This window comes from Oncorhynchus keta, unplaced genomic scaffold, assembly GCF_023373465.1.
Source record: "Oncorhynchus keta strain PuntledgeMale-10-30-2019 unplaced genomic scaffold, Oket_V2 Un_contig_18577_pilon_pilon, whole genome shotgun sequence".
In the NCBI taxonomy this organism is placed as follows: Eukaryota; Metazoa; Chordata; class Actinopteri; order Salmoniformes; family Salmonidae; genus Oncorhynchus; species Oncorhynchus keta.
In genome coordinates this window covers 56,455-72,500 of record NW_026280993.1, presented here as the reverse complement: position 1 = coordinate 72,500, position 16,046 = coordinate 56,455, and the positions used below count along the sequence as shown (strand labels likewise).

General features: G+C 45.1%; 1 protein-coding gene and 2 long non-coding RNA genes across 6 annotated transcripts in view; 2 read left to right on the top strand and 1 right to left on the bottom strand.

Annotated features, from left to right (window-relative positions):
* The window catches only part of LOC127920193 (kinesin-like protein KIF13A), a gene marked incomplete at its 5' end in the record, with an annotated part of 43,023 nt that overhangs the window by 22,053 nt on the left and 4,924 nt on the right, over window positions 1-16,046 (top strand). Inside the window, 7 exon segments of the mRNA XM_052503989.1 lie at window positions 533-709; window positions 1,005-1,097; window positions 4,442-4,594; window positions 4,989-5,066; window positions 11,106-11,156; window positions 14,691-14,787; window positions 15,057-15,208. Coding sequence (XP_052359949.1) covers window positions 533-709; window positions 1,005-1,097; window positions 4,442-4,594; window positions 4,989-5,066; window positions 11,106-11,156; window positions 14,691-14,787; window positions 15,057-15,208 — 801 coding nt within the window.
* LOC127920190 (uncharacterized) lies at window positions 12,011-14,606 on the bottom strand. 4 transcript variants are annotated; one of them, XR_008105360.1, is made up of 7 exons: window positions 14,519-14,606; window positions 14,291-14,404; window positions 13,779-14,252; window positions 13,303-13,370; window positions 12,555-12,690; window positions 12,215-12,418; window positions 12,011-12,146 (listed from the first exon to the last, which is right to left on the bottom strand). It is a non-coding gene; the product is annotated as an uncharacterized LOC127920190 (long non-coding RNA). The 4 variants fall into 4 exon arrangements; XR_008105359.1 differs by having other exon boundaries at window positions 13,779-14,404; XR_008105362.1 differs by having other exon boundaries at window positions 12,555-12,622; window positions 13,779-14,404.
* On the top strand, window positions 12,992-13,723 carry LOC127920191 (uncharacterized). Its single transcript, XR_008105363.1, has 3 exons — window positions 12,992-13,128; window positions 13,197-13,332; window positions 13,673-13,723. It is a non-coding gene; the product is annotated as an uncharacterized LOC127920191 (long non-coding RNA).

Below are 16,046 nucleotides of genomic sequence, written 5' to 3'. Positions count from 1 at the left end.
TTAGGTTTAGAGTTAGGAGCTAGGGTTAGGTTTAGGGTTAGGAGCTAGCGTTAGGTTTAGGGTTAGGAGCTAGCGTTAGGAGCTAGGGTTAGGGTACGAGTACGGGTTAGGTTTAGGGTGAGGGAAATTTGATTTTGAATTAGACTGAATTGTGTGTCCCCACAAGGTTAGCTGTACAAGAGTGTGTGTGTGTGTGTGTGTGTGTGTGTGTGTGTGTGTGTGTGTGTGTGTGTGTGTGTGTGTGTGTGTGTGTGTGTGTGTGTGTGTGTGTGTGTGTGTGTGTGTGTGTGTGTGTATGTGTGTGTGTCTATATTGTGTGTGTGTGTACATTGTGTGTGTGTGTGTACATTGTGTGTGTGTGTACATTGTGTGTGTGTGTGTGCGTGTACTTGCCACTTCCTGTTTTTCCAGAAATCCCAGTTGGAAGATTCCCAGAATCAGGAGGAAATATGCAGGAAACTGGGAAATCCTCCAATCAGGATTTTGTGAAAACCTGAGAATAATAGTTGTGTTTTCCACCTCCTGTCACCAGGTGTCAGCGCTGTGCTCCTGGGACTCATCCATCCACGACTCTGTGCACCTGAACCGCGTGACGTCACCCAACGAGCGTATCTACGTGATCATTAGAGCCACAGTGCAGCTCAGCCATCCTGTCTCCATGGAGCTGGTGCTGCGCAAGAGGATCTCTGTCAACATCTACAACAAACAGGTCTGCACTGCCTGGACTGGAGACACACAAACACACACACACACACATACTGACAGACACACACACACAGACTAACAGACACACACACACACAACAAACAGCATTGACCGGCCTGGTGACTACTGACATGACTGACAGCACATAATTAGATAAGAGAAACATTAAATCCCAGTTTCCCCGACCCAGATTAAGCCTAGTCCCGGACTAACAGGCATGCTAGGACTGGGTTTCACCTCCGTCCGGGAATCCTGCCCTGTAACGCTCTCTGTCTGGCATGTTGTTTTCTCTACCGTAGAGCTTCACCCAGAGTCTGAAGAGAAGGATGTCCTTGAAGAACACACTGTACTCCTGTGGAGTCACCTATGAGATTCTGTCAAATATACCAAAGGTAAACAGCTTCACTGTTCCTGTGTGATGTCAGTGTCACTGTGTTAAATATAGTATACCAACAATAACTAGTCTGAACCATCTGCAGGGGACTAGTATCCAAATAAAGTTAGAAACTATTTTATTTCATTTTTGGTATCCAGAGAAAATGGTACAATAAAAGTATTGTTCATTCATTTTCTTAAGGAGTGAGGGAGTCCCCCTTCTCACATGTTTTAAGTGTATTTAATTGGACAGGTTGTATTTTATATCAAATCAAAGGTTATGTGTCACATGCTTGGTAGACAACAGGTGTAGACTGACGTTGAGAATGCTTCCTTACGGGTCCTTTTCCAACAATGCAGTTAAAGATAAAATAAAACATTGTGACAGTGAATAACAAATACAAATAACAAGTAAAAATAACATGGCTATCTATATACAGGAAGTAGAAAATAACATGGCTATCTATATACAGGAAGTAGAAAATAACATGGCTATCTATATACAGGAAGTAGAAAATAACATGGCTATCTATATACAGGAAGTAGAAAATAACAGGTTGTATATTATAGGAAAAATAACATGGTTATCTATATACAGGCTTAGAAAATAACATGGCTATCTATATACAGGAAGTAGAAAATAACATATATCTATATACAGGAAGTAGAAAATAACATGGCTATCTATATACAGGAAGTAGAAAATAACATGGCTATCTATATACAGGAAGTAGAAAATAACATGGCTATCTATATACAGGAAGTAGAAAATAACATGGCTATCTATATACAGGAAGTAGAAAATAACATGGCTATCTATATACAGGAAGTAGAAAATAACATGGCTATCTATATACAGGAAGTAGAAAATAACATGGCTATCTATATACAGGAAGTAGAAAATAACATGGCTATCTATATACAGGAAGTAGAAAATAACATGGCTATCTATATACAGGAAGTAGAAAATAACATGGCTATCTATATACAGGAAGTAGAAAATAACATGGCTATCTATATACAGGAAGTAGAAAATAACATGGCTATCTATATACAGGAAGTAGAAAATAACATGGCTATCTATATACAGGAAGTAGAAAATAACATGGCTATCTATATACATGGAAGTAGAAAATAACATGGCTATCTATACAGGAAGTAGAAAATAACATGGCTATCTATATACAGGAAGTAGAAAATAACATGGCTATCTATATACAGGAAGTAGAAAATAACATGGCTATCTATATACAGGAAGTAGAAAATAACATGGCTATCTATATACAGGAAGTAGAAAATAACATGGCTATCTATATACAGGAAGTAGAAAATAACATGGCTATCTATATACAGGAAGTAGAAAATAACATGGCTATCTATATACAGGAAGTAGAAAATAACATGGCTATCTATATACAGGAAGTAGAAAATAACATGGCTATCTATATACAGGAAGTAGAAAATAACATGGCTATCTATATACAGGAAGTAGAAAATAACATGGCTATCTATATACAGGAAGTAGAAAATAACATGGCTATCTATATACAGGAAGTAGAAAATAACATGGCTATCTATATACAGGAAGTAGAAAATAACATGGCTATCTATATACAGGAAGTAGAAAATAACATGGCTAAATACAGGAAGTAGAAAATAACATGGCTATATACAGGAAGTAGAAAATAACATGGCTAAATACAGGAAGTAGAAATTAACATGGCTAAATACAGGAAGTAGAAAATAACATGGCTAAATACAGGAAGTAGAAAATAACATGGCTATCTATATACAGAAAGTAGAAAATAACATGGCTATCTATATACAGGAAGTAGAAATAACGTGGCTATCTATATACAGGAAGTAGAAAATAACATGGCTATCTATATACAGGAAGTAGAAATAACATGGCTATCTATATACAGGAAGTAGAAAATAACATGGCTATCTATATACAGGGAGTAGAAAATAACATGGCTATCTATATACAGGAAGTAGAAAATAACATGGCTAAATACAGGAAGTAGAAAATAACATGGCTAAATACAGGGAGTAGAAAATAACATGGCTAAATACCTGAAGTAGAAAATAACATGGCTATCTATATACAGGAAGTAGAAAATAACATGGCTATATACAGGGAGTAGAAAATAACATGGCTATTTATATACAGGAAGTAGAAAATAACATGGCTATCTACAGGAAGTAGAAAATAACATGGCTATCTATATACAGGGAGTAGAAAATAACATGGCTATCTATATACAGAAAGTAGAAAATAACATGGCTATCTATATACAGGAAGTAGAAATAACGTGGCTATCTATATACAGGAAGTAGAAAATAACATGGCTATCTATATACAGGAAGTAGAAATAACGTGGCTATCTATATACAGGAAGTAGAAAATAACATGGCTATATACAGGGAGTAGAAAATAACATGGCTATTTATATACAGGAAGTAGAAAATAACATGGCTATTTATATACAGGAAGTAGAAAATAACATGGCTACATTGTTAACTCTCTTAGACAACTATACCACCCTAGGACACAGTTTGGTTAACTCTCTTATAATATAATAATATTGTGTTTTATTGTAATTTAATAATGTTGTATTGTAATATGATAATGTGTTGTAATGTAATGTAATGTAATATAATAATGTTGTATTGTAGTGTAATAATGTTATGTTTTATTGTAGTGTAATAATGTTGTATTGTAATATAATAATAGTGTTGTATTGTAATATGAAAATGTTGTAATGTAATACGATAATGTTGTGCTGTAATATAATCGTGTTGTAATGTAATATGATAATGTTGTAGTGTACTATAATAATGTTGTTATATTGTCATATGATAATGTTGTGTTGTGATGTAATAATGGTGTATTGTCATATAATAATGTTGTTGTATTGTAATATGATAATGTTGTGTTGTGATGTAATAATGTTGTATTGTCATATAATAATGTTGTTGTATTGTCATATGATAATGTTGTGTTGTAATGTAATAATGTTGTATTGTCATATAATAATGTTGTTGTATTGTAATATGATAATGTTGTGTTGTAATATGATAATATTGTATTGTCATATAATAATGTTGTTGTATTGTAATATGATAATGTTGTGTTGTGATGTAATAATGTTGTATTGTCATGTAATAATGTTGTTGTATTGTAATGTGATAATGTTGTGTTGTAATATGATAATATTGTGTTGTCATATAATAATGTTGTTGTATTGTAATGTGATAATGTTGTGTTGTAATGTAATAATGTTGTATTGTCATATAATAATGTTGTTGTATTGTAATGTGATAATGTTGTGTTGTGATGTAATAATGGTGTATCCAGGCGTCTGAGGAGCCTGAGGAGAGAGAGACTCTGGCCCTGATGGCAGCGAGGGGAGACGGTGAGGAGAGTCAGGATGGACAGACCTACATAGAGCAATACACCAGAGGACTTCTGGAGGTGGAGAATATACTGAGCCTGGAGAGACTCAGACAGGTACCTCTCACACACACACTTCACACACACACTTCACATACTTCACACACACACACTTCACACACACACAATTCACACACTACACAAACACACACTTCACACACACTACACAAACGCACACTTCACACACACACACACACTTTTCACACACACACACACACACACACACACACACACACACACACACACACACACACACACACACACACACACACACACACACACACACTTCACGCTGTTGAATCGTACTGCCTCTTGCTGTTACACATGGTAAATGAGGAGTTTAGATGTGTGTGAATCCTGTGTGGTTTGTGTAACGGAGGTTTCTAGATGGATCACTGCCAACTACATTTCTCTCTGGGGACAATAAAGTTTGTTTGATTGATGTCATCAGGCGGTGACGGTGAAGGAAGCTCTGTCTGTTAAAGGGAGAAACATCAGAAGGAGCTTCAGCACCCCCAACGTACAGCATGTAAGAGACACACACACACCAGTACCCCCAACGTACAGCATGTAAGAGACACACACACACACCAGCACCCCCAACGTACAGCATGTAAGAGACACACACACACCAGCACCCCCAACGTACAGCATGTAAGAGACACACACACACACCACCACCCCCAACGTACAGCATGTAAGACACACACACACACACACACACACACCACCACCCCCAACGCATGTAAGACACACACACACACACACACACACACCACCCCCCCCAACGTACAGCATGTAAGACACACACACACACACCAGTACCCCCAACGTACAGCATGTAAGAGACACACACACACACACCAGCACCCCCAACGTACAGCATGTAAGAGACACACACACACACCAGCACCCCCAACGTACAGCATGTAAGAGACACACACACCAGCACCCCCAACGTACAGCATGTAAGAGACACACACACACCAGCACCCCCAACGTACAGCATGTAAGAGACACACACACACACCAGCACCCCCAACGTACAGCATGTAAGAGACACACACACACCAGCACCCCCAACGTACAGCATGTAAGAGACACACACACCAGCACCCCCAACGTACAGCATGTAAGAGACACACACACCAGCACCCCCAACGTACAGCATGTAAGACACACACACACACCAGCACCCCCAACGTACAGCATGTAAGACACACACACACACACCAGCACCCCCAACGTACAGCATGTAAGAGACACACACACCAGCACCCCCAACGTACAGCATGTAAGAGACACACACACACCAGCACCCCCAACGTACAGCATGTAAGAGACACACACACACACAGCACCCCCAACGTACAGCATGTAAGACACACACACACACACACCAGCACCCCCAACGTACAGCATGTAAGACACACACACACACACCAGCACCCCCAACGTACAGCATGTAAGACACACACACACACACAGCACCCCCAACGTACAGCATGTAAGAGACACACACACCAGCACCCCCAACGTACAGCATGTAAGAGACACACACACACACACACCAGCACCCCCAACGTACAGCATGTAAGAGACACACACACACACCAGCACCCCAACGTACAGCATGTAAGAGACACACACACCAGCACCCCCAACGTACAGCATGTAAGAGACACACACACACCAGCACCCCCAACGTACAGCATGTAAGAGACACACACACCAGCACCCCCAACGTACAGCATGTAAGAGACACACACACACACAGTACCCCCAACGTACAGCATGTAAGAGACACACACACCCAGCACCCCCAACGTACAGCATGTAAGAGACACACACACACCAGCACCCCCAACGTACAGCATGTAAGAGACACACACACACACCAGCACCCCCAACGTACAGCATGTAAGAGACACACACACACACCAGCACCCCCAACGTACAGCATGTAAGACACACACACACACCAGCACCCCCAACGTACAGCATGTAAGAGACACACACACACCAGCCCCCACCCCCAACGTACAGCATGTAAGAGAGCACCCCCAACGTAAGCAGACACACACACACCACCACCCCCAACGTACAGCATGTAAGAGACACACACACACACCAGCACCCCCAACGTACAGCATGTAAGACACACACACACACACCAGTACCCCCCAACGTACAGCATGTAAGAGACAGCACCAGCACCCCCAACGTAAGACACACACACCAGCACCCCCAACGTACAGCATGTAAGAGACACACACACACACCCAGTACCCCCAACGTACAGCATGTAAGACACACACACACACACAGCACCCCCAACGTACAGCATGTAAGAGACACACACACACACCAGCACCCCCAACGTACAGCATGTAAGAGACACACACACACACCACCACCCCCAACGTACAGCATGTAAGACACACACACACCCAGCACCCCCAACGTACAGCATGTAAGAGACACACACACACACCACCACCCCCAACGTACAGCATGTAAGAGACACACACACACACCAGCACCCCCAACGTACAGCATGTAAGAGACACACACACACCCGCACCCCAGCAACGTACAGCATGTAAGAGACACACACACACACCACCACCCCCAACGTACAGCATGTAAGAGACACACACACACACACAGCACCCCCAACGTACAGCATGTAAGACACATACACACCCACACCCCCAACGTACAGCATGTAAGAGACACACACACACACAGCACCCCCAACGTACAGCATGTAAGACACATACACACACCAGCACCCCCAACGTACAGCATGTAAGAGACACACACACACCAGCACCCCCAACGTACAGCATGTAAGAGACACACACACACCAGTACCCCCAACGTACAGCATGTAAGAGACACACACACACACCAGCACCCCCAACGTACAGCATGTAAGACACACACACACACCAGCACCCAGCATGTAAGAGACAACACACACACACCAGCACCCCCAGCAGCATGTAAGAGACACACACACACCAGTACCCCCAACGTACAGCATGTAAGACACACACACACACCAGCACCCCCAACGTACAGCATGTAAGACACACACACACACCAGCACCCCCAACGTACAGCATGTAAGACACATACACACACCAGCACCCCAACGTACAGCATGTAAGACACACACACACACCAGCACCCCCAACGTACAGCATGTAAGAGACACACACACACCAGTACCCCCAACGTACAGCATGTAAGACACACACACACACCAGCACCCCCAACGTACAGCATGTAAGAGACACACACACACACAGTACCCCCAACGTACAGCATGTAAGAGACACACACACACCAGCACCCCCAACGTACAGCATGTAAGAGACACACACACACACACCACCCCCAACGTACAGCATGTAAGAGACACACACACACCAGCACCCCCAACGTACAGCATGTAAGAGACACACACACACACCAGCACCCCCAACGTACAGCATGTAAGAGACACACACACACCAGCACCCCCCAACGTACAGCATGTAAGAGACACACACACACCAGCACCCCCAACGTACAGCATGTAAGAGACACACACACACACAGCACCCCAACGTACAGCATGTAAGAGACACACACACACACCAGCACCCCCAACGTACAGCATGTAAGACACACACACACACCAGCACCCCCAACGTACAGCATGTAAGACACACACACACACCAGCACCCCCAACGTACAGCATGTAAGAGACACACACACACACCAGCACCCCCAACGTACAGCATGTAAGAGACACACACACACACCAGCACCCCCAACGTACAGCATGTAAGAGACACACACACACACAGCACCCCCAACGTACAGCATGTAAGAGACACACACACACACACCACCCCCCAACGTACAGCATGTAAGAGACACACACACACCAGCACCCCCAACGTACAGCATGTAAGAGACACACACACACACCAGCGTACAGCATGTAAGAGACACACACACACACACCAGTACCCCCAACGTACAGCATGTAAGAGACACACACACACACCAGCACCCCCAACGTACAGCATGTAAGAGACACACACACACCAGCACCCCCAACGTACAGCATGTAAGAGACACACACACACCAGCACCCCCAATGTACAGCATGTAAGAGACACACACACCAGTACCCCCAACGTACAGCATGTAAGAGACACACACACACACAGCACCCCCAACGTACAGCATGTAAGAGACACACACACACACCACCACCCCCAACGTACAGCATGTAAGAGACACACACACACACCAGTACCCCCAACGTACAGCATGTAAGAGACACACACACACACACCAGCACCCCACAACGTACAGCATGTAAGACACACACACACACCAGCACCCCCAACGTACAGCATGTAAGAGACACACACACACACCACCCCCCAACGTACAGCATGTAAGAGACACACACACACACCACCATCCCCAACGTACAGCATGTAAGAGACACACACACACACCAGCACCCCCAACGTACAGCATGTAAGAGACACACACACACAGCACCACCATCCCCAACGTACAGCATGTAAGAGACACACACACACACCAGCACCCCCAACGTACAGCATGTAAGAGACACACACACACACAGCACCCCCAACGTACAGCATGTAAGAGACACACACACACCAGCACCCCCACGTACAGCCACACACGTACAGCATGTAAGAGACACACACACACCAGCACCCCCAACGTACAGCATGTAAGACACACACACACACCAGTACCCCCAACGTACAGCATGTAAGAGACACACACACACACCAGTACCCCCAACGTACAGCATGTAAGAGACACACACACACACCAGTACCCCCAACGTACAGCATGTAAGAGACACACACACACACACCACCCCCAACGTACAGCATGTAAGAGACACACACACACACCAGCACCCCCAACGTACAGCATGTAAGAGACACACACACACCAGCACCCCCAACGTACAGCATGTAAGAGACACACACACACCAGCACCCCCAACGTACAGCATGTAAGAGACACACACACACGTACAGCATGTAAGAGACACACACACACCAGTACCCCCAACGTACAGCATGTAAGAGACACACACACACCACCACCCCAATGTACACCCCCAACGTACAGCATGTAAGAGACACACACACACCAGCACCCCGTACAGCATGTAAGAGACACACACACACCACACACCACCCCAACGTACAGCATGTAAGAGACACACACACACCCAGTACCCCCAACGTACAGCATGTAAGAGACACACACACACACACCAGCACCCCCAACGTACAGCATGTAAGACACACACACACACCAGCACCCCCAACGTACAGCATGTAAGAGACACACACACACACCAGTACCCCCAACGTACAGCATGTAAGAGACACACACACACACACCACCACCCCCAACGTACAGCATGTAAGAGACACACACACACACCAGCACCCCCAACGTACAGCATGTAAGAGACACACACACACACCAGCACCCCCAACGTACAGCATGTAAGAGACACACACACACACCAGCACCCCCAACGTACAGCATGTAAGAGACACACACACACACACCAACCCCCAACGTACAGCATGTAAGAGACACACACACACAGCACCCCCAACGTACAGCATGTAAGAGACACACACACACACCAGCACCCCCAACGTACAGCATGTAAGAGACACACACACACACACACCAGTACCCCCAACGTACAGCATGTAAGAGACACACACACACCAGCACCCCCAACGTACAGCATGTAAGAGACACACACGTACAGCATGTAAGAGACACACACACACAGCACCCCCAACGTACCCATGTAAGAGACAACGTGTAAGAGACACACACACAGCACCCCCAACGTACAGCATGTAAGAGACACACACACCAGCACCCCCAACGTACAGCATGTAAGAGACACACACACAGCACCCCCAACGTACAGCATGTAAGAGACACACACACACCCAGCACCCCCAACGTAAGCATGTAAGAGAGCATGTAAGAGACACACACACACCAGCACCCCCAACGTACAGCATGTAAGAGACAGCACACCAGCACCCCCAACGTAAGCATGTAAGACACACACACCAGCACCCCCAACGTACAGCATGTAAGCATGACACACACACACCAGCACCCCCAACGTACAGCATGTAAGAGACACACACACAGCACCCCACCCCCAACGTACAGCATGTAAGAGACACACACACACACAGCACCCCAACGTACAGCATGTAAGAGACACACACACACACCAGCACCCCCCCAACGTACAGCATGTAAGAGACACACACACACCAGCACCCCGTACAGCGTAAGAGACACACACACACCAGCATGTAAGAGACACACACACACACCAGTACCCCCCCCAACGTACAGCATGTAAGAGACACACACACACACCAGCACCCCCAACGTACAGCAAGTAAGACAGAAATGTGTGTCAGTGAGAGTTAGTGATCACTTGCTGTTGTTTTCCAGACTTCCTGCAGCAAAACAGACCTGATTGGCTGGGAGGATGTAGACTGGAAGGTACAGTACAGTAGGATGGTTCATTATTATAAACAGACCTGATTGGCTGGGAGGATGTAGACTGGAAGGTACAGTACAGTAGGATGGTTCATTATTATAAACAGACCTGATTGGCTGGGAGGATGTAGACTGGACGGTACAGTACAGTAGGATGGTTCATTATTATAAACAGACCTGATTGGCTGGGAGGATGTAGACTGGAAGGTACAGTACAGTAGGATGGTTCATTATTATAAACAGACCTGATTGGCTGGGAGGATGTAGACTGGAAGGTACAGTACAGTAGGATGGTTCATTATTATAAACAGACCTGATTGGCTGGGAGGATGTAGACTGGAAGGTACAGTACAGTAGGATGGTTCATTATTATAAACAGACCTGATTGGCTGGGAGGATGTAGACTGGAAGGTACAGTACAGTAGGATGGTTCATTATTATAAACAGACCTGATTGGCTGGGAGGATGTAGACTGGAAGGTACAGTACAGTAGGATGGTTCATTATTATAAACAGACCTGATTGGCTGGGAGGATGTAGACTGGAAGGTACAGTACAGTAGGATGGTTCATTATTATAAACAGACCTGATTGGCTGGGAGGATGTAGACTGGAAGGTACAGTACAGTAGGATGGTTCATTATTATAAACAGACCTGATTGGCTGGGAGGATGTAGACTGGAAGGTACAGTACAGTAGGATGGTTCATTATTATAAACAGACCTGATTGGCTGGGAGGATGTAGACTGGAAGGTACAGTACAGTAGGATGGTTCATTATTATAAACAGACCTGATTGGCTGGGAGGATGTAGACTGGAAGGTACAGTACAGTAGGATGGTTCATTATTATAAACAGACCTGATTGGCTGGGAGGATGTAGACTGGAAGGTACAGTACAGTAGGATGGTTCATTATTATAAACAGACCTGATTGGCTGGGAGGATGTAGACTGGAAGGTACAGTACAGTAGGATGGTTCATTATTATAAACAGACCTGATTGGCTGGTAGGATGTAGACTGGAAGGTACAGTACAGTAGGATGGTTCATTATTATAAACAGACCTGATTGGCTGGGAGGATGTAGACTGGAAGGTACAGTACAGTAGGATGGTTCATTATTATAAACAGACCTGATTGGCTGGGAGGATGTAGACTGGAAGGTACAGTACAGTAGGATGGTTCATTATTATAAACAGACCTGATTGGCTGGGAGGATGTAGACTGGAAGGTACAGTACAGTAGGATGGTTCATTATTATAAACAGACCTGATTGGCTGGGAGAATGTAGACTGGACGGTACAGTACAGTAGGATGGTTCATTATTATAAACAGACCTGATTGGCTGGGAGGATGTAGACTGGAAGGTACAGTACAGTAGGATGGTCCATTATTATAAACAGACCTGATTGGCTGGGAGGATGTAGACTGGAAGGTACAGTACAGTAGGATGGTTCATTATTATAAACAGACCTGATTGGCTGGGAGGATGTAGACTGGAAGGTACAGTACAGTAGGATGGTTCATTATTATAAACAGACCTGATTGGCTGGGAGGATGTAGACTGGAAGGTACAGTACAGTAGGATGGTTCATTATTATAAACAGACCTGATTGGCTGGGAGGATGTAGACTGGAAGGTACAGTACAGTAGGATGGTTCATTATTATAAACAGACCTGATTGGCTGGGAGGATGTAGACTGGAAGGTACAGTACAGTAGGATGGTTCATTATTATAAACAGACCTGATTGGCTGGGAGGATGTAGACTGGAAGGTACAGTACAGTAGGATGGTTCATTATTATAAACAGACCTGATTGGCTGGGAGGATGTAGACTGGAAGGTACAGTACAGTAGGATGGTTCATTATTATAAACAGACCTGATTGGCTGGGAGGATGTAGACTGGAAGGTACAGTACAGTAGGATGGTTCATTATTATAAACAGACCTGATTGGCTGGGAGGATGTAGACTGGAAGGTACAGTACAGTAGGATGTTTCATTATTATAAACAGACCTGATTGGCTGGGAGGATGTAGACTGGAAGGTACAGTACAGTAGGATGGTTCATTATTATAAACAGACCTGATTGGCTGGGAGGATGTAGACTGGAAGGTACAGTACAGTAGGATGGTCCATTATTATCAACAGACCTGATTGGCTGGGAGGATGTAGACTGGACGGTACAGTACAGTAGGATGGTTCATTATTATAAACAGACCTGATTGGCTGGGAGGATGTAGACTTGAAGGTACAGTACAGTAGGATGGTTCATTATTATAAACAGACCTGATTGGCTGGGAGGATGTAGACTGGAAGGTACAGTACAGTAGGATGGTTCATTATTATAAACAGACCTGATTGGCTGGGAGGATGTAGACTGGAAGGTACAGTACAGTAGGATGGTTCATTATTATAAACAGACCTGATTGGCTGGGAGGATGTAGACTGGAAGGTACAGTACAGTAGGATGGTTCATTATTATAAACAGACCTGATTGGCTGGGAGGATGTAGACTGGAAGGTACAGTACAGTAGGATGGTCCATTATTATAAACAGACCTGATTGGCTGGGAGGATGTAGACTGGAAGGTACAGTACAGTAGGATGGTTCATTATTATAAACAGACCTGATTGGCTGGGAGGATGCAGACTGGACGGTACAGTACAGCAGTATGACTCTTTATTAAACAGTCTGTCTCGTGGATCTCTTACTGTAGGTCTACTGATCTAACCCATAGAATGGAAATGTCTAATAATACTGTACTGTCTGGTCCTCCAGGACCATTGTGACTCTAACCTGTCTGTCTGGTCCTCCAGGACCATTGTGACTCTAACCTGTCTGTCTGGTCCTCCAGGACCATTGTGACTCTAACCTGTCTGTCTGGTCCTCCAGGACCATTGTGACTCTAACCTGTCTGTCTGGTCCTCCAGGACCATTGTGACTCTAACCTGTCTGTCTGGTCCTCCAGGACCATTGTGACTCTAACCTGTCTGTCTGGTCCTCCAGGACCATTGTGACTCTAACCTGTCTGTCTGGTCCTCCAGGACCATTGTGACTCTAACCTGTCTGTCTGGTCCTCCAGGACCATTGTGACTCGAACCTGTCTGTCTGGTCCTCCAGGACCATTGTGACTCGAACCTGTCTGTCTGGTCCTCCAGGACCATTGTGACTCTAACCTGTCTGTCTGGTCCTCCAGGACCATTGTGACTCTAACCTGTCTGTCTGGTCCTCCAGGACCATTGTGACTCTAACCTGTCTGTCTGGTCCTCCAGGACCATTGTGACTCGAAACTGTCTGTCTGGTCCTCCAGGACCATTGTGACTCGAACCTGTCTGTCTGGTCCTCCAGGACCATTGTGACTCGAACCTGTCTGTCTGGTCCTCCAGGACCATTGTGACTCTAACCTGTCTGTCTGGTCCTCCAGGACCATTGTGACTCTAACCTGTCTGTCTGGTCCTGCAGGACCATTGTGACTCTAACCTGTCTGTCTGGTCCTCCAGGACCATTGTGACTCTAACCTGTCTGTCTGGTTCTCCAGGACCATTGTGACCTTCATCAGGATGTCTCTGACTGCACTCCCCAGGACGGTGGTTCTCTGTGTGGGACGCCACTCAGAAACAAGACAGAGAATCACGGTAAACAACCAGAAATCAACAGCATCAACTCCAGCTATAGTTGAGACCAGGAGGTCTGACCAGGAAACTCTTGTTTTAGATCATATTTAGGGCCCTGAGTGTTTCTCAGTCAGGAAAACCTCCAGGCCCTCCCTCCGTATGAGGACTGTAATAGGAACTCAATGGCTGGTTTCCCAGACATATTAAGAATAGTATAGGACTAAAAATAATTCTAAATGTAGAATTTAAAGAGCTATGATGTTTGTTTTTACTAGTGCGTTCCCCCTCAGGTCTGGTACCAGAGAGCCCCACCTTCTTCAACTCCAGCCCGTTCAAGGCCCTCTCTCCCCAGACGCCCAAGTTCCTCAAGTCTCTGCTGCCGGTCAGAGAGGAGAGCAAGACCAAGAGAGTCCTGGAGGCACGACCACTACTGGGACAGGAGGTATGGGCCACAACCATCCCTCTCTCTCTTTATCCATCCATCCCTCTCTCTCTCTCTCTCTCTCTCTCTCTCTCTAGTCATCTCTGGCCCCTTTTATCTCGCCTCTCTCTCTTTATCCATCCATCTCTCTCTCTCTCTCTCTCTCTCTCTCTCTCTCTCTCTCTCTCTCTCTCTCTCTCTCTCTCTCTCTCTCTCTCTCTCTCTCTCTCTCTCTCTCTCTCTCTCTCTCTCTCTCTCTCTCTCTCTCTCTCTCTCTCTCTCTCTCTCTCTCTCTCTCTCTCTCTCTCTCTCTCTCTCTCTCTCTCTCTCTCTCTCTCTCTCTCTCTCTAGTCATCTCTGGCCCCGTTTATCTCTCCTTTCTTTCTTTCTTTCCTTTTTTCCTTTCCTGTGTTTTGCTTCTTCATCTCCTTTTTCTTCCCCTGCCGTTCCCATGGTTTCTCTTCATTCTAAGTCCAGTGACATCCCTCCTTGTCTGCAATGTGACAGTATGACAATACGTCAGTAGTAGTCATTGAAAACAGGACATTTTCCCCATTCTAAGTGAATCCAGTACACACAGACTGATATTTACTACATTCGACAGCTACTAATTCTACTAAACCTGTCTGATGATTGCTGATTGTTCTGGCTGAATGTGATCTGCTCACATATGTTTATCTATTGTGTGAATGGGGAGCTCCATGCTCTAAATCTATTGTGTGAATGGGGAGCTCCATGCTCTACATCTATTGTGTGAATGGGGAGCTCCATGCTCTACATCTATTGTGTGAATGGGGAGCTCCATGCTCTACATCTATTGTGTGAATGGGGAGCTCCATGCTCTAAATCTATTGTGTGA